The sequence below is a fragment of the Ailuropoda melanoleuca genome, chromosome 9 (genome assembly GCF_002007445.2).
Source record: "Ailuropoda melanoleuca isolate Jingjing chromosome 9, ASM200744v2, whole genome shotgun sequence".
NCBI classification, from domain to species: Eukaryota; Metazoa; Chordata; class Mammalia; order Carnivora; family Ursidae; genus Ailuropoda; species Ailuropoda melanoleuca.
The window spans coordinates 60,205,689-60,225,792 of record NC_048226.1 but is presented as its reverse complement, the minus strand read 5'-3'; the positions used below and the strand labels follow the sequence as shown (position 1 = coordinate 60,225,792).

At 36.1% G+C, this 20,104-nt stretch overlaps 1 protein-coding gene across 4 annotated transcripts; it reads right to left on the bottom strand.

The window, feature by feature from the left end:
* Window positions 1–3,617: 3,617 nt before the first annotated feature.
* OTUD6B (OTU deubiquitinase 6B) lies at window positions 3,618–19,962 on the bottom strand. Of its 4 annotated transcripts, none has more exons than XM_034668289.1 (7): window positions 19,724–19,962; window positions 18,949–19,091; window positions 16,386–16,466; window positions 11,483–11,795; window positions 9,755–9,816; window positions 6,900–7,006; window positions 3,618–6,110 (listed from the first exon to the last, which is right to left on the bottom strand). In XM_034668289.1, exons 1-7 carry the CDS (start codon window positions 19,896–19,898, stop codon window positions 6,026–6,028), a joined length of 966 nt encoding a protein of 321 aa, XP_034524180.1. In that variant the 5' UTR covers window positions 19,899–19,962; the 3' UTR covers window positions 3,618–6,025. The 4 variants fall into 4 exon arrangements, with proteins under 4 accessions (XP_034524180.1, XP_002916645.1, XP_011219829.1 ...); XM_002916599.4 differs by having other exon boundaries at window positions 18,940–19,091; window positions 19,724–19,960; XM_011221527.2 differs by lacking the exon at window positions 19,724–19,962 and adding an exon at window positions 13,630–13,767 and having other exon boundaries at window positions 18,940–18,993.
* Between the last annotated feature and the right edge of the window lie 142 nt (window positions 19,963–20,104).

Sequence of the window (20,104 nt, the reverse complement as noted above, 5' to 3'; positions counted from 1 at the left end):
TTGGAAGTATACAATGGTGTAGGAATGCTAAAATATATAGCATCCTAGAATCTCAAGGACTTCAAAACAATCAGTAATTTTATTAACACATTAATTAACATCTACAACACATCTACTAACATTTATTAACATCTATAATATAAAAGAACCTAGCTAATTCCTATGACAGGGGCCCGTGACAAAGGATTTTGGAAGCTGCAAAAATGCATTCAAAACAGGAGTTCATAAATACAGGTTATGGCAGAAACCAACACACTGATTTGATTTGTTTTGGCAAGCTTATTTTGTGATTAAAATTGTGGTCTGAGATTTGGGGTAAAAGTTTTCAAACATGAGCAGATGCTTCATGTACTAGAAACCTACTGTAGAAATTCTCTGTCCCGTAATAAAAATTAAAAAGGGGGAGCACCAGCTTTCTCTTGGTTCTTTTTAAATACGGAAATGGAAGCTTTGATTTAATGGGTTTTAGATTCTCAGGGTGCCTGGGTGGCACAGTCTGTTAAGCATCCAAGTCTTGGTTTCGGCTCAGGTCGTGAGACTGAGCCCCGCAGCAGCTGCATACTCAGCTCGGAGTCTGCTTGAGACTCTCTCTTCCTTTCCATCTGCCCCTCCCCGCCCCAGAATAAATAAATCTTTAAAAAAATAAAAAATAGAAAGGATTTTGGATTCTCAAAGGCCTGAGTTCTGAGGTCAGCCTTGCCACTTACTGGCAACATGGCTTAGCAAGCTATTCACTCTCCAAGTCTCCAAGTCTCATTCCCATGTTTAGAACAGTGATGAGAATACCAACCCGGCCTTCTGTGAGGACGAAAGCCCACTTATGTAAAGCATTTAGCACACATATAGTAACTGCTCAGTAAAATGTATGTTTGTTTTCTTTTGTACAACATTTTAAATCAAGATCTCCACCTTTTGTTAAATCTCAGATGAGCACATACCATTTTTGGGACTGATTAAGGTGCTAATATATGCCTACTGTGTCAAGGGCCTGTGTGCTGCGACCTACACTACACTATCTTTTACCCATCACTACTTCAACTTACTAGATAACTGAATGCACTCTCATTAAAGGAGTTCAAATAGGGAACTGGGTAGTAAAAAATAAGTGCCAGTCAAGATTTAAATCTAGGTCTGATCCCAAATTCCAGGATTTCCAGTACATGTGAAAATCCTTAATTATGTTCACCAAATACTCCAGCTCTCTGCCTGAAGGACACAAGCATGGCAGGGCTGCACCTCTGGGTACTTTCCTATTTGGGTGAGGCCATATGACAAATTCAAACCAATGAATGGAAATGAGTGTTTCTTCTGAACCACAGAATTGGTTGGAGTGAAACGCCAGAACACTCTCTCCGAGAAAAGTTTAAGACAATGACAGCTTAGGTCCCAGGGTATAGAGACATGGAGCACAGCTCCCAGCCAACTGGCAAAATGTAGCACATACAAGAAATACTCTTTGTTGGAACAGCCAACAAGATTTCTGAGTTGTTACCACAGCCTGACTTAGTCTATCCTGACTGCTACCACCAGTGGTCTCCAGTCAAATAAACACATCTCAATGGGTCAGGATACAGTATGAAAATAGAACGGAGAAAGTTAAAGTCCACTGAGCTTTTCAAAGGAGCTTTGTGCAAAGCCTAGCATTAGGCATTTGCCGAAGTTACAAAAGACAAAGAACTCTGCCTCATGTGCCCAATTTTTATTTTAAATGGTTTTCCTTAGAACTTCCAACCTCATTAGCAGGAAAACTTAAGATTTAGTAGATTTAGTAAGTGGTTCTCTACTGGGGACATTTAACATGTCCAGAGATATTTCTCTTCCTCACATCTCTGGAGGGAGAGTACTACTGGCACTTAGTCGGCAGAGGCCAACAATGCTGTATTTTATAATGCACAGCACGGCCCTCACAACAAATCATCCAGCTCAAAATGTCTGTAGTGTCAGTGTTGAGAAACTCTGGTAGAGGTGGAGAATGCCTTTCTGATTTCAGGGGGAACATGTCTGATTCAAAAATAGCAACTTACTTCTTAAAACTAGGTTATTATTTTTGCTCAGTAAACTCATGCATCGGGATCTCATTAGTCCTCATGGTGATACTACATTGGTTAAGATTTTAAATAGTAAACCGGAGTTTTCCTTTTGTCAAGATAGGGGTAACACAGATACGAAAAATCAGGAAAAAGACTGTAAGTCATCCCTGTTCAGAGAATTATCATTTCAACAGAAAAGTAATAATTTGTTTCAGTAAGGTAAGCTAGTCATCCTGATTATACTGAAATAAGACAACTATAAACTTCTTCCTGGTCAGCATATTAACAAAGTTTGTAATATTTTCTTGGTTTATACGCTTACCTTAAAGGACCTTTGTTATTTCGTAGATTCATTAAAATCGATTGTCCTGATACATGAAGACAAATTAACTAACACAGTATCAGAAGAAAAAAGCTCTCATGGGTTGTTCCTCCCGTAAATTGACCAAAAGACTGAAGAATTCACCCAAGAGTTAGGTAAATGAGAAAGCAGCCCTTTTGTGAGCAAGCACAATGCTAAGTCAATACCTCTCCCTACTCCTAATGGTCCATTAGTCTAATGACAACTCCTCAGAGTCATAGCCTATCTTTTCAATTGATCATATGACTGTCAACAACATTTATGAAGCACTTTCTATAGAGGCCAGGCAATGTACTAGATATTTTATTAATAGCGAAAAAGTTGTTTCTAAGCACTTACAGACTAGGGGACAATGATAACAGTAACAATAAATACAAATAACTAATTACTAGTGTGCAGTTACTAGAAATCAACATGTATGAACTAGGGCACCCAGCACAGCCTGAATGGGAGTTTGGCTAGATTGGTGCTAATTAAGCTGAGCCCAGGATAGTAAGCTAGGTTAGGCTGGCTGGGTGAATTGCTCAACTCCGAATGGCAGCTCAAAGGCCTTCAAGTAGGAGGCAACAATGGTGAACAAGAAATGATACTTCCTACAACTTGCTTTAAAAAAAAAAAATCAAAACCCCTTGAGTTATATTTTTTCTGCAAGATGGAAAAAGATTTTAAACTAGATGTATACAGGAAAGAAAAATCAATATGTGAAAACATATGGAAAGGAAGAAAAACCACATTCATTTGTTCAATAAAGTAAAAACATTATGAAATTACCAATTAAATTCTCCGAAACTCAAGTAATATGCTCCTTCAGCTAATTCATGACAACCCCTACCAAGATAATATATTAACAATCGTGTACCAACATTAATTTGCACAAATTTCCTTCTTACTGCTTCACATTCTTATACACAAGTGCTTGTTTTCCTTCTTCTTTAACACTTATGAGTCTTATTCTTCAAATTCATTTGCCCTAAATAAATTCACTGTTCTAAAAGGTTTCAAGCTTCAACCTGATTTCTAAAAGCCATGGCTTAAATGCCTATCACTTTATCTCCCTCCATTCTGTCTGAGATATAATGCTATGCTTAATACATTTATTCTAAATCCCTTAAAGCAAGAATCTATGATTGTATTATTCTCAATTATATGTAAAGATAAAATAAAGGCCAGATAAAATTCTAAAACACTTGAGAACAATTAAGAATAACAATTTGTACAAACAAATGTTGATTTAATTCATACATCTTTTATTCTTCTTTTGGCAAACATCAGATAATATGAGCAAAACTATATTGCTCACTAGAGTTACATACATTCTCTTTTGCTTACATAAGTTTGTAAACATATGTTAAGTGGATAAAATTCTTGGCTAAGGACATATTCCAAAACTCTGACATATACTTTTCTGAGTTAGGAGAAAAGAAAGCTTATAAAACTTCCATTAGACCATAATCAGACAGCAAACTAAATTAGTATATGCTGTTTTTGAATTAACATCTGCCATTGTTAAAGACTTCAATTTTTGGTTACAGCTAAAATGATTCTTATCCGAAGTTTAATGAAAGAACAGAAGCTGACCACACAAATCTTACTCATAACCACATTGGCCATTTAAAATAAAAATAATAAAAATAAAACTATAATCAAGAAAATTCCATTCATCTTATTAGAAAAAAATAGCTACCAATAAGTTATTTTAAATATAGATGGCATTTGTAATAACTAGGTTTCATGATATTTGTTTTATTACTTCTCAATGCTTATCTTTTGATTTTAAAGTAACAGATTACTTCATAATAAAGGCAAGCCATTTAGCATTTTATAATTTAATTATTTTATAAATTTCAGATCAAGGATTCCAAAACAGTCAGCCTTCAGAATATATTTTGTTTGGCAGACAGAATGGTTTTTCATCTTTTGAATTAGAATACCTTCATGCAGTACTTACTTGCTCTAGCTGACCACAGTCCCTACCAGCTTCCCAAATTGTCACTAGCTGGGCATGTGAGGCTGACACCCATTTTTAGTACTATAAAACCCAATATTTACTTACAAAAATTAGTTGCATTCATGGAGGAAAAATTCAAATATTATGAACTTGATGCTAAATCTTAATACTCATTCCTAATTTGGGAAAACTAGATCAAACCAAAAAGGACTCATTTTCATAATACTTAGTTACATAACAAATTATAAATGAGACATGTTTCTGTATATGGATACTGTGTTCTTAGGGAGAACAGTGTTAAGAGTAACCTGAAATCCGAGCCAGATAAATCATTCATATCACAAAGTATTGTATACTGACTTTACTACAGTCATAGCCTCCCAAACAGTGGCTTTCAGCTTTATCCTACATGTAACACGAACATTCTCAAATATTTGAATTAAAGGAAAGGTGTCATTAATAAGGCTAACTAAAATAACAAGTAACAAAGGCTTTCTTCTACTCCTAGAAAATGAAACAAAAAGAAAGGTCTTGTAAGACAAATCAGAAATGAGGAAGAATTTAAAGACAAGTTGGCCTTGGACCCTTGCTACTCCTTCCATTTGTACAGGTTAAAGAATAAGAGAGGCCACACACTGTTTCTTAGTGGAAAAGGCTGCAAAGAAAAAAAGCAGCTAAGTGAGGATGAGGAAAACATAACAAAGAATATAAAAATTTGGAGTTATAAAAATGATCACGAAATGATGGTACTGGAGCTGCTGGCTGGATGATCACGAAATGATGGTACTGGAGCTGCTGGCTGGCTCAGTCAGTAGGGCATGTGACTCTTCATGTCGGGATCAAGCCCCAGGTTGGGAAGACAGATTACTTCAAAAATAAAAAATAAAAATAAAATAAAATAATAGAGACACTAAAAAACTGTAAAAAAAAATGGTGGTAGCAATTCCATTCCAAAGTTTAAGAAACAGCAAGGAGTAACAAATCAGTAATCTGACAGGTCTTTATTTGCACACAAATAAAAGGCTAATCTGTAATTCTTTAGAGGTCTGATCTGATAGGGAACACCTATTTACCTTTGAATTTGTCTCATTTCTTAAACTTAACTGATTCCCATGTGAATAAATATTTTAAATTTTTAGTTATTAAAGCAAGCTTTTTGCTGCACTTTGACTGGGTTATATAAAAAGCTTCATAGTATTAATCCCATCAGTACCAAGGTTACTGAAATCAGATTCATTTATAAGCATTAATTAAATTTGCTATCACCATTACTGCATATTTCCAATGACAAAGAGAGTGAGTCATTTCATTTCTTCAAGAAAAGCTACACTAAAATGGTTACTGAAAGCTTTTAGTAACAAGGAGAAAAAATTTTTAATTTCTTTTCAGTGCAGAACACAATGTTCAGGACCCTATATTAATAAAAATATCAGCAAATAGGTTTACTCTCTTGGTCTGTAAATGATGTTCTCCACAATGGACTCACAAGTGTTTTTAAAATACCACTAAGGGAATACTGGTTAAAGTTTATCTCTGACACATTTTTTAAAAAATCTGTTAGTAGCTTTGCCATAAAACTGATTTAAGGTAGTTGTGTTTTTCAGTAATGTTAGAACAATCCAGCACTTGTAAGAATAGTCATATCGGCACACTGTACTAAAACATAACTGTGCAACATTTTATAAACTAGCTGCAATTTTCAGTAGCTGTGTTCACCAACTGTGTAACAGAATTGTAATGTTCTCCTAAGCCGTATGCATGTCTCATATATCTGAAATGAGAAAAGGAGAAATGAGTAGTTTAGATTAAAGTAATCCATTGTATATAAATGTTTATTATGTACATAAAACCAAACAGTCTGAATGAATCACTCCACAGGGGTATCATTCAAAGACTTCATTGACATATTACTTAAAAGTTCAACACCATTTGAAAAGCATCAGCAGTCAGTAAAATCTGGTTCAATGACTCTGTAGCTGAATTTAAGTCAGGGAATACACAATCACTGGGGGGTAAAGGGAAATACTGAAATGCTGAGTGTTCAATAAGCTTATATTTTTACCTAAATGTAAGCCATTATTGATTACCTTGGTTTGGCTAATAAACACTAAAGCCAACTGCAAAATCTCCATGCTGTGTTTCAGAGAAGAATTCTCATTCATGTAAAATACTTTTACAATATAAAGAAAAAAATCTCTAAGGAATAAACAATTAGGCAACATGAATATATTTCAGCTTTTACACTTGTTGAAACTTAGCATTATTCACGTGAAACCAGGACAATATGAAAACTAATGCTAAAATCTGTAACTTTAAGAAATGATTTTATTCTCAAGTCTTACACAGGAATAAACAACTAGAGGTTTTTAAACAATTACCTAAATCACATATTGACAATGCTTTCTAATTCCATAATTGCCTTTAACATACAATAAGCATAATTAATGCATCTGAAGATAGATTTTTTCTGATTAATCAACATACACAACCTAAAATCTTTGAATACTTCTTCTTGTCTTAACTATGAAAAATTTAACAGTAGAAATTTCCAGGTACTTACACAAGTATTAATGGGTTTTTTGGATATTCTTCACCAACTACAATAGGAGGAGAATCTGCCTGTATTATCTCTATTGGTGTTTGCAAAATGTGAGACAAAGCTCTCAGCTATAGGAAAGAAAAAGTGTTAGTAAGGAAAATAAAAAGGTAAATCTTACTCAAATCATAAACTACTGAGTATGTATGAATAGGGCAACCATCATCCAACAGGGATCTATTCTGTTCCTCACTGTACGCCAAGAGCCTGCCACAGAGTGGACACTTAATACATATTTGTTGAAAAAACAAATATAATATTTATTAAATCAAACACAGAAGTTTTAAGCCCTGGCTGCACGACAGCTTTTTGGAAACAGCAGTACCATAGTTAATGAAGTGAGGACTGAGGTAGATTGGATTCATTATACTAGTCTCTCTACTTTTGAATATTGCTTGAAAATTGCCAGTTCTTAAAAATACTCTTGCTCAGGCACCAGACCAAATCAATTACAATTTGGAAGGAGCTGGGGAAAGGAGAGAAAGAACAGGGAAGATTAGGAAGTTTACTATTTTTTTTAAAGCTTTTCAGATGATTCTAACGTACCAGTGTTGATAACCACTGCTTCATAATTTTCAAGGCATGACTAGAATGTATGAGAACAGTACTATCCTTTCACGGAATTTCCATCTAATTAATACACAATATTAGTTTCATAGCATACGTTATAAAATTAGAGCTTAAAGTCAGGTGAATAATAGTTAATAATAAATATTGGTAGTAACACTGTTTAGACTTACTATGACCAAGCACATTAAAGCACCGTATGTGTATTAATTCATTCGATCCTCACAATAACCCTATGGGATAGGTACTACTGTTATACATTTTAAAGACTTGGAATCTGAAGCAGAGAATGGCTAAGATGCCTATCTGTAGTCAAGCACAAGGAAATAAAATGACCTGCAACTGAATAAGTGTGACTCTGGAGCCCAAGTTCATAAATTGATCATTTAACAGTCCTCACTCGTAGTGCCCTCATCTATATATTTACCTGATTATAAGAACATTCTGTCTAGAACATGGTCCTTTTAGGAAGTTTTAACAAAGGTAAGAAATTACTTCAAGGATATGGAAAAAATTCTATGCTGCACAACAACAAACCTAATCCCATACTCTATCTCATTCAATGTTCCGTTGGGACATTTTTTTTCTTATACCTGAAATAACATTTTTTTAAAAGCCAACATGGATTGGAGGATGTGAACCAAGCTCTGGAAATATCCTTTCTAAGTCTTTTGAAATCATATAAAGAATTTCTTTTTAATAATTTACATTTACCCCATTGTGAAAACAGCAAGTCTTAATTTCAAATGAATTCGGGCCAAAAACTTATGAAGGTCCTTCAAAAGATGTTTTAAAGGTTTTTTTCCTTAATTTATTAATTTATTTTTAAAGATTTTATTTATTTATTTGAGAGAGAGCACAAGAGGGTGGAGGAGCAGAGGGACAGGCAGACTCCCCACTAAGCAGGGAGCCCGATAAGGGGCTCGATTCCAGGACCCTGAGGTCATAACCTGAGCTAAAGTCAGACACTTACCTGAGTGAGCCACCCAGGCGCCCCTAAAGTTTTTTCTCAATTTAAAAAGTCTTCCTTAGATCTCTAGAGCTCATATTAATCTGTGATTCTCAATAGAAAGTTCAAGCATCTTTACTCCTAACGTAGTCACACAAAGCTACTATGAAAACGTCCTGAGTTTCAGAGACCCAGGAGAGGCATACAAAAACGAATGGACATAGTTCCCTCTGGTGGTTCAGAAGAGGTACAAATATAGCACTACTGAGAAAAAGATTTTCAAGAAGCATTCACACCCTTTCTTCCAAAAATACAGTTCTTGAACTGAAATACTCCGAGTTACAAACTACTCAAGGTGACTAATCATCACTACACAGTATTAATTACACTGCCAGATTCATCCAGCTGGCACTTAAGCTTACAAAGTTCTATGCATATACTACTTGTCTTATTCAATGCCCACAAATGACCTACCAAGTACACACAGGGTTTTATTACCCACATTCAATTAGGAAACTCGAGCGCAGGAGGCTGGCAAGATCACAAAACTGAGAAGTGAGGGAAAGCCAGGACCGAAACCAAGGACTTTCTCTCTCATCCCCTGACTTTTGAATACCCCAAGCTGCCCCAGCACCACTTGGACCAACTAGGTGTTTTGTTTACTTTGCTTAATGAAACAAAGTTAACAATAAGATAATTAAAGCTTTAAAAAAATCCCGATGAACTCCCCACAAGTGACCTAACATACTGTTTTCCTACATGTGAACTTTAATGCATCAGATACTGCTTTGAAGTCAGTCAGTCAGTATCAACTGGAATTCCCACTGTAATGTGATAGGATCTGGCCTGTAATTTCACACAAAAATACTGTTTTCTATTTCTAATCTGATGGATATGTTACTTTACAATAGTGATTTTCATCAGCTGAGCCACTAGGGTAAATTTTACTGTACTTGAATAAAATCCTCACTTTCTTAAGTCCAGAAAATCAAATATATTGCCAGGAGCAGCATCACAAATGGAAACACACAGGTACAAGATTAACCTCACCAACGCACAGATCAAACACTGGGCTATTTAAAATGAAATAGTGCTTTACTTCCCAAAGATACATACTTAAATCAAAGGCCTAAGAATGTTAACTCCCTATTTTAATGCTTCATCAGTAGAGAAATAGCAAATACATAAAGAAAACGGATACTCAGAAACTGGGATCATCTGAAAAATATGTCTGAATACTACATATGGGATTTAGAAATTAAATTTAACAATCCACAAATACCACAAATAATTACAAACTTACCTCAAGCTGACCTCCCCATGCAGCTGTGTTGACAATATCATCACAGTACTTTCTAAACTCTTCTATAAAGAAAAATGAGAAGATAGCACTTAATAATTTTCATAACTCATGTTACAAGATCCCTTTTATAGCTCCCACAATTCCTGATCATTACTCAAGTTGTGAACCTACTCCTTCCTCTCCCTGCACTCTCCAGAATTTAATCTACTTCCCATATCCAAACCTAACTCGCTCCAACTTTGTACCACCTCTCCATCTGAGAGCAAAGCAATGCATTTCTGCTTCTCTCCCTCAGACTGAAGCCCAGGCACCTTAACTACATAGCAAGGATATTCTTCTCTGTTTACCCAGGCAACCCCCAAAAATGTCACCAACATTCACTATCTTGACAGGTATTTTAAAGCCCAGACCTGCATCTGAAAAAATACACTGAACAACTAAAAACAGTGCAGCCTTTATAAAATCAGGTCTACTGTAAGACCCCGTAAGAACTGTGAAAAGGGAATTAGTGTAAAAGTAGAAATGAGCTGAAATTCCTTTCCCAGCAATAGCACCAGAGTGCCTTCACTTGTTATTTCGAAGGCATTTACCTTGTTTGCTTCAGTATCAGTTCTAGCCAAAAAAAGGGCTTCCTGGATCAGTCATGAGAGTAGGCAAAGACCTAATCTCGGTTTAATGGCACATCTTGAGCACACACACTTTTATACAGAAACTTAAAATGGGAAATGAATACCCTCCCGGTTTAGAGGAAGGAAAAAGAATTAAGGGCATCTACGAAAAGTATGTCCTGTGTGTTTGCCTCATTCACTGCTGTATCTCAAATGCTCAGAACAGTGCCTAGAATAGTCCCTGGCACACTGTGGCCCTCAATAAATATTGGCTGAATGAATAAGAAATTAAGTCTTTTACTTTTTTTAAGTTTTTGCTGAGTTGCCACCTCTTTTTTTTCACTGCCCTGCAACTAGCAGAGTTGGGGACTCCTTTAAAGGAAAGCCAATCTTAACGTCCCCTTCTCCAGCCCATCCTGGCCATATGACTTGCTCCCAAAGGATACTACCACACCTGCAATTTTCTCTTAAGGACTAACTTTCCTCCGTTCTATCCCTGACCCCCCCCCAAAAAAACTCTCAGATTTTCACCTGCTCTCTCCTTTATTTGCTAGTTGTGTTTTTTACACCTCTCCATAAATGTTTTACCTTAATTATCAAAGGTATAATAAGGCAGGTTATTAACTCATTTGTTTTTGGTTTGGCCAAGTCAAATTTTGCCTAAATATTATGGCTTATTGAGAAAATGAAATCTCCCACAGTACAGGATAAAAGTAGGATTTCATTTTCCCAATCATTTTGCTTATGGTCTTTGGGCCCTATACTTCCATAGACTAGTCAAAGCTTATCTCCCTCTATGCCCAAATTTGTGACATGTGAAGTTATAAACACAATTTTTTCGACAATAATAATGAATCCTATTCCCACCTTTATCTTAAATGAAACAATATATTTAACCACAAATGGTTAAGTACTTAAAAGACCTTAATAAAGCAAAATGTACTAGTATCTATTAAAATTATAAAAAATAATTCTGCCTAAATTTTGAGATTTTTTCCCCCTCCCTAAGGACTATCACAGGTTTTTCCTATTCTCAATCCGAGGAATCATTTTATTTAACTGCAGCAACAAGACATAGTGGGGGCAGGGAGGGAAGGCATAGTGAAGAAGAATTAATTACCTGGCGTATACATATCTCCTGTATTAGGATTTGTTAAAAATGGCAGAAAGTCTTCCACGTGGCCCTGTATATATTCAGCAGTTTGACTTCTCAAGACAGCCACAGTCAAGGGGCATTTCTGTTCTTTCAGCTGATCTTCAATGGCTCTATACATACAGTGGCCATCAGATGGAATCTGTTTAATTTCTAACTGTCTAGCTGCCAGTATTTCAGCAAGTTTTTCACTTTCTATGTGTCTAGCTCCAGATAAGTTCTCAATTTCAGCTTCAGCTATCCTTTCTTCCCGCTCCTTTTCCAATGCAGCTTTTTTGTCCTAGGAGGAGAATACCAGAAAGTTAATTTACAATAATTAAGACTATTTCACATTTATTAAAGGGATAGAAATTTAAGACTCTCAAAACTTTCTGCCACATTCCTCCCTTCTCCCACAAGCATTATCATATTGATGATCTCATCACTTTCAGAATTTTCTATACTATGAACTTCTTTAAAGGAAACTATCTTTCTTATCTGCATGTATCCAATAACAAGGTCTGTACTAGGACAAAAAAAAGCCTTCAAATTTTTCTTTGCAAATCTATTTAAAAACTACATGACAAGTTTCTAAAAACTTTACTTACTGATTTCAAAGTACTGCCTTAAGACTGGGCTGTCCTAGGCCTTAAAGCAACATCATTATCCTATTTATGCCAAGCTAATCTAAGCTTTTTAAATTATCACTCAACTACTGGGGCATTAACATGCTAAATCACCAGTGAGGCATCAATATGCCAAAGCCTTTAGAAGGGTATGGGAATTCTATTTATCTAGCCTAAAAAAAAAACCGTGTGCGTACACACACACACTTAATTAAAGCAACAGATAAAAACATTCTTCTCATAAGAAACTGAAATATTACAGATAGACTGAAGTTCCCCTAAGCACCATTGCCAATTTCAATGCCTGCTCTAGGTCTGGTGAGTGTCTTTGTAGATTTTTTTTTTCTAAGCATTTTAACAAATATAGATGTACTCATAAAAAAGGATAGAAAAAATATTTTAACAAAAAAAGGGTATCACATTACATCCTGCAACATGCTTTCCTTATTCAAATGTCAAAAGAGCTCTTCCCATGGTAACACATGCAAGGATGGTGTGGGGGTAGGGCAATGAGATCTGTGACATGAAGGACGGATAGGAAGTAGAGTGGGAAGGCTGGGGAAAAAGAGAAAAAAAATCCTGGCAGTTATACTAGCAAGGATCAAAGCCAGAAAGCACTATATGTTTCATAGCTGAACACAGTTCATATAGCTAGAAACATAGAAACATGTCAAGAAATGAGGCTGGGGGCAAAAAAGGTGTGTGTGTGCGTGTGTGTGTGTGTATATATATATATAGTTAACATACATTAAATCTCTGCATACATAGTTTACAAATTAGAGAAATATACACAAAATATTTATAGTGCTTTTTTCTGGATCATAAGATTACAAAATAAGTTGTTTCCGCCCTACACCCATCCTTCCATCCACCTCCGCCCTAGCAACCACCAGTTTGTTCTCTGTATTTAAAAGTCTGGTTTTTGTTTACAAAGTAAGTTTTATTTTGTGCGTGTGCAGACGTTTGTGTGTGCGCTTTTCTGCATCTTTCTAATTCTCTATCATGAATATGTTTTACTTATAAACAGGTCATGAATGCTTTTCAACTTAAGAGAATAAAAATAGTTAAGTTAAATTCCGCAAATCTTGATACCGGTAGCAAATTATAGTGAAGGATTTGGAAAACCAAGAAAAAGCAGGAAAAAGTAAAGATTTTCATGTCCCTAGCTCTCATTCCTCCTTGGGGCAGAAGAAATTAATGGAAAGGCAAATTTCAATTTAACTTAATGTCTCACACTTGAACTACTTGCCTGTTATGTGCCATGCTGGAACCTAAAGTGATTTGCAAATTACCTGAATCAAAAGTAGTATTATCTCCCTAAGAAAACATACACCTATTTAAGTTTATTCCACCCGAATCCAACCATGACAGAAGTAACACAAACTAATTTATTTCACTGCACACCTACAACTATGCATCAGAGCAGCATAAAAATCTTAAAACACAAGATGGCACTGTTACTTTATGAAAGTCTAAAACATTTTCAGAGGGGAGAGGGAGGATAAGCACCTTGGATATCATCTAATCCAAAACCCCTCATTTTCCTCTGAGGAAACAGCACGCAGAAAGATTTCCAAAGGCCATACAGCTGGTTTAGAAGCAGAGTGGGACCAAGGACAACACAGAGCGCTCCTTCTATCCAGGCACCTAAATCAGAATAAAAGTTGGAGCAGATGGGAGCTGGAGTTAATGATGTTATGTACTAGTTACTAGAAGAGTGGAACTTTTTACTATCTGCAAAATCGTTTAAGCCTCTAAAATACTAATCCAAGCTTTTCACTTTTGCCCTCAAGCTCTCCTTCAATGTTACAAAGCAATTGTGTTTTCTTTCCAGGGCATGAGGTGGGAAATTCACTGGATTCTTTTCCCAGCCATGGATAGTTTCCCAATGGCTCTAGCCACTGTGGTTCCTACAGCCCTAGTGCTGAAGACAAAACAGCAACAATTAAGTCTAATGAAAACATATATTTAAGATGAAAACAGCAATTAACTCATCAATGTATGGTCAGTAAAACTAGAGTCATGTCAATATAGTAATGCAGCAAAATCATCTCTGAAGAGAGCTGGGTACTAGTCCTGGGTTTGTATCAAACTTTCAGTTTGCCACTGAGACAACTGGGCCTCAGCTTTCTCATTTGTAAAATAAAGAAATTGAACTAGATCTCATTCCAGCTCCCAAATTTCCTATTTTTGTAACCCAATTCTTTTAAGTTCTACTTTGGGCTCTTCCCAGCACACCAAAGAGCTTCTTCCATTGAAGCCTGCTGAATTAAATAAAATACTCCCTCAGTTTTTCTAGATTAAAAATAAGAGATTTGCTCTACAAAATTCTAATAATAAATCTTCATAAAGTTTTGTCAAGTTTTTCTAAGAGAGGATTGTATCCCTCCCAAAGATACACAGAGTTAATTAACTGGCTTTTCATTCCCTGGTGTCTTTGGCCAGGGAAAAAAAAAGAAAAGTTTAGGTTTCATTTTCTTATACACTATAAAGTGTTTTCAGTTCCAGAATCCTATGAATACTATTAGTATAACACTGCAATAAAAAACTTTAGGTATTACTTCTAGGGTGTGTTGTCTGCCACAAGTTTAAGCAGCTGACTATAAAAGGTACTAAATTTTCTGAGCATATAATTCAAAAGGTATGCATTTCAGCTATGCAGAATTTTAGGAGAAAAGTAATAAAATGTTTGAGAAAAGTAAGGGAGTTTAATTTTTTATTTGTTTTGTTGCCTAACGGTCCAGCTGGGGATGAATAAGATTGGATAAAGACAGGAAGGAGTTGGGACCTAGGTTTTCCAGAATAGGCTACTCTAAGATGTTTCAATTACTAAATAGAGGCAATTCCAGCAAATATTTTGTTATGCCACTGCCAAGCAAAAATTCTGACCTTTGCTTTTGATCTATAGAAGCTAGATGACAAGTATAAGGCTCCCACAAAAAGAACACATATTATAAGTAGGGAGTTAAAATAGATAACCTCCAACATATCACAAAATCTAAGTTTCATGATTCTATGAAATTCACAGTCATAATATTTACTCAAGGAAATAAAATCTTATATAAGTATGAAAAATGTTTGACAATTTGCAACTTAATCAGCTTTCAAACAACAAAAAAAAGAAGATACAGTCTTGGGTTGAATTTCTAAGAGGCACACTGTGCAGGACAGAACACAGTAAACAATACTATCATTTGCTGACCCACTAGTTCTCCAGGCCTTGTGTTAAGGGCTTTGGAAATGACACATTATTTAATATTTACAATAACTCTATAAAGTAGGTATTATTTACCCCATTTTGTACATACAAAACTGAGGTTTAAAAAAGTTAAGACTCTTACCCAAAGCCACAACAGTAAGTGAGATTAAAACCTTCATGTCTGACACACAAATACCCTGCCCTATTAAATTATGCACTACTAAATTATAAAATGCTAAATTAGCTTAAAAATAAACATTTAAATCCTATAAAACATCAAATGTTAGTTAGACAATATTTGGGACTAAACATACTGGATTTAAACCCCTTTTTCTTTTTCCAAGTGAACTACCTAATTTCATTCCCATAATTTTGATTTCATGGACTCACTACTTCCAACAAATTAGTTTCCTTATAGCTCTCTGATGATAAAAAATTTCATGCCCACATTTGTTTATATGCACACTGTTTCTCCTACTCAAATACCCTATTTAATTAACTGTACTTTCTTAAAATTCCAACTCATTATTTAATATTTGGCACAAATGAACTTCTCTGAATTTTCATTGCAACTAACCATTACATAGATATACCTGCAAAATCCTGAGAATTTTGTACACCTGTGTATCTTGCTTAATTCCTAGATTCAAATCCTTATTTCACCACTTAATACCATAGTTTATAACCAAAACAGAATCACCTGGGCTCACAATTAAGTCTGGGATAATATATTTATAAAAAATACCCTTTGCACACCCCCTTCCTATCCCTCTCTCTATGAAACCTGGAAACTGTACATGTTATTTTATATTACTTAGGCCTATTTTCTCTTCAAAAAGAGGATAAGAATCTACTTCACAGGATTATAATCAGAACTAAATGAAATTTCATATAATCTATAAGCCTAGCATTGTATCTGGCACATATCAAGCGCTTAATAAATGTTAGTTCAGGTATTTGACAGGAAACTCCATCATTTTTTTTTTCTATTCCCTTCCTGTACAACACCTAAAATACAAAAAGCATATGGCACTAACTTAATTACTTGGTGACATGACATTCATACCCGTCTCTTTTGTGCTTTTGATATCCGAGGTGGCTGACTCTCAAGAACCAAGTTTGAAATGTTAACAGCAACAGAATCTATCTGAAGGAAACAAAAGCATTACCAAGTTAATGAAAAATACTTTTAAGTTATTACTCAAAGTATTAGATTACTAAATTATCAAAAATCACACAAAAAAGAAAACCACAAATATGTGTAATCCATCAATTCAAATTGAATAATAGTACTAGGTACAATATTATATGACGTGGTTTTGTCTTTTTCTATTTTTAAGGGAGAATTTGTCAGATTCCCAAAGTTTCCTTAGAGCTCTCCAAAGATAATGCTCATCCCTGCAGGCTTTCCTTCCTTCTTGAAATTCCTACTCCATTAATCTAAATACTTCCTGTAAGTGCCAACTCATTCAGCAGTTCACCCTTCCCTTCTCTAAATGCTGAGAGTACTTATAGGATATATAAGGTCCTGCACTGAGGTTCCTGAGTGGCTCAGCTGGTTAAGTGTCAGCCTCATGATTTCAGCTCAGGTCATGATGTCAGGCTCCACACTCAGAGAGGAGTCTTCTTGTCCCTCCCCCTCTACTCCTCCCTCTGCGTGCATGGTGCCCAAGCTCATGCTCTTTCTTTCTTAAATAAATAAATAAATAACATTTAAAAAAATAATAATAAGGCCCTGTGCTGGATCAGTTCATTACTGCCTTCATAACCTCAAATGTGGCAGGAAAGGCCTTTTTCCACCTCAATTATCCAGAACCCGGTGAACACTGTTGAGCTTTTCTCTATCCTCTCCCACCTACCAACTGAAAACTACAGGTAGAAAAGTCAATGTATTGTTCAGATACCACAACCAATCTTAATCACCAAATGGCTATCATGTGTTTGCTGAAGTAAGAAGAAAGATGCTAGACTAATATTCAAGGTTAGTACGAGTATTTTATTACTGCAGCTGTAACTCAAACTAGTTTTTCGTATGACAAATGCATAAAGCATATAGAGGCCTCTAATAACAAGAGACAGCAGTCTCCAAGGCTATACCTAAATTATCAAAATATCAAAATCAGATTAAGACTTCAAAGAGTGGTTACATCAACTTTAATAAAATTAGTATTCTTATATTTTTCAGAGAAATCTGCTAAACTCCACAAACTGCTATACTGGCAATAGGCAAGATACAGAGAAGCATCTGGAAAGCAATGACATCAGAATTCAGATAGTGTTCAGAAAGAATGAGTTTAAGTTAGTGAAAAAGATAAGAGGTCAAAGTAAAGTGGGATTTTGTATTTTAACAGTTGAACGATATGTAGCTTAAGAATCAAACATTTTTGTCCTTGGAAACCTAGGAAAGAAATCTCAAAATTGAAAATTAGAGAGCAAATAAAACTATCTCACTAACGGAAAAGATGGGGAGATAATTAGGAATACCATGATTGTGAACAACACAATTAAACACCTGGAGCATCATGCCTTGCTACTTGGAAATAAAATATGTTAAGGCATAGAACGCCAGGATCTTAAAGAGCTAACAAGGCTAAGGAAAACGAGACTATGTTTAATATAACGACCACTGTAAATCAGCACAGACAAGTTGTTATCCCTGTCAACAGGAGACCAAAAATAAACCAAGTAAAATGAAGTTATGGTAGATAAAATTTTATACAGACATAAGAGCTTTCTAACTATCGAAAATGGAGTAAGATTATGGAGTCTGTGATCCTTGATATCGAAATCCATGCGATAAACTACCATACCACACAAAGTTATAACAGAATTCAGATTCACATCTTGGAGTAAGACAGTCCTGATTTTGAATTCTGGCTTTGGCATTTAATAGCTGTTATGAATTCAGAAGGAAATTCTTAATCTCTGAGTCTATTTTTCTCTTGAAAAGTGGGATTATCTACATTTACTTCATGGGTAATATCTCATAGTAGTGTGTAACTATGAAAATAATGCACATGATATGTTAGAGTTTGGCACACAATATCTATTAGCTACAATGATAAAGTAAGAATTAGTTAAAATGATGACAGTATGCTCTAAATTACCCAAGAAACCAAAGTAAGCTTTCATTCATTACAACTTGTTCATAAGCACTTTTATAACCTAAACATGATTTCATATTTACTGTCCCATTTGATTCTTACAGAATCTTGTGCTTAAACAGCATAAGTATTTGTATCATATTATATGGGGAGAATTTTATGCTCGGGAAGTTTAAGTAACTTTACCAAGGTTACAATACTATTTAATGGCAACTCTGGGGATAGAAGACTGATCTTCAACTTTCCTTTGGTGAAGCTTCCTCTGGTCCACTTTATCAACCTGTCTATTTTTAGAACAAGTAAATACTTGAAATGTACTTTTTTTGCTGACCTCCCTTACAAAAACACATTACCAAGTAAATCGGGTTACAGAAATATTAATAAAAGGTGATACATAAGCATGATTTTGTGACTTTCTTTCCCTCTAATTTTATGATTTCATATAGCGAACAGTTTATCTGAGGTGGACAGGTGCTTTCAAATGCTGTAGGCAAAGAGAAACATCACTTCACATACTTTACTTTCCTTAGAATTCAGCTTCAGTTGCTCCAGTTCTTCTTTATGTTTCTGTTCCATTTCTGCTTCCAACTTAGCAACATCTTCAGTGAGTTGCTTCCTCCTCTTTTTGTCATTCTTGGGCACAGCATTCTTCATACCCTGAATTTTGGCTGAAAATCCACCAAAAATCATTAAGTCAACAATCCAGAGATTAAAAAGAAATGAAAAATCGGGACAAGAAGGGGCTGGTAAGGGGAAAAGGGTGTATACAAGTAATGATGTAAGCCAAGAAGACTAATTACATAACAATCAGACATTTGCAGAGAAGAGACCACATGGAGAGACCAAAAAAAAAAAAAATTCATTAACAAAACGTACATCTGTTTCGTGTGATAGCAGGGGGAAAAAATGACTCGAGTTTTAAATCTCTCAAGCATCCCTTTTGAGTCCTCAAAACTGAGGTGAGGTATTTCAAAACGCGTCCATTAGCGCCCAGTATCAGTAATTGGTTAGGAATAGTAAAGTGAGACGGGGGAGGGCCCAACACGAAATTCTCAGAACCAGCACCCGGCGGTGGCGTGGGGTAGTGGGGACGCGGTGGACCTGAGAAAAGGAAGCTTCTGACGATAAGGCGGATTAAGGGACCACCGGGGCACGGGATTAGGAGGGGTGAGGCCAATGGCTACTTTGGGAAAGTCTAGGAGGATCCAGATCAGAAGCCTCTCGGAGATACCCCAGAACCGACCCGCCACGCGCCCTTTCCTGCGTCCGAGAAACTTCTAGATTCCCATTCCCTCGTCACCTTGCAACTCTTTCTTTTCTTTACGATGCCTTCTCACTAACTGTTCCTCCTCATCAAGTTCCTCCGCCAACACTGCCTCCATGACGACCAAGTAACCCCGCACAAGCGCTGGTAGAAACCTGCACCACCGGCTACCAAGCACTTTCCACCCCTCAACCTTCACCTGAGGTGCCATTGGCCGTGGCTGGGACCCAGTCCCGCCTTCGAGGCGGTAACGGATCTAAGCCGAGTCATTGGACTGAAGGGAAAAGAGATGGAATGGACGCATGCGCAGTCCCAAGACCACATCCCCCCCGCTAGGATGAGGCGGGGCGGTGGGGGAGGAGTGCGACAGCGCATGGGGGTGTGGCCTGGTCCGCTGGAGTTTGCTGCCTCGCGATT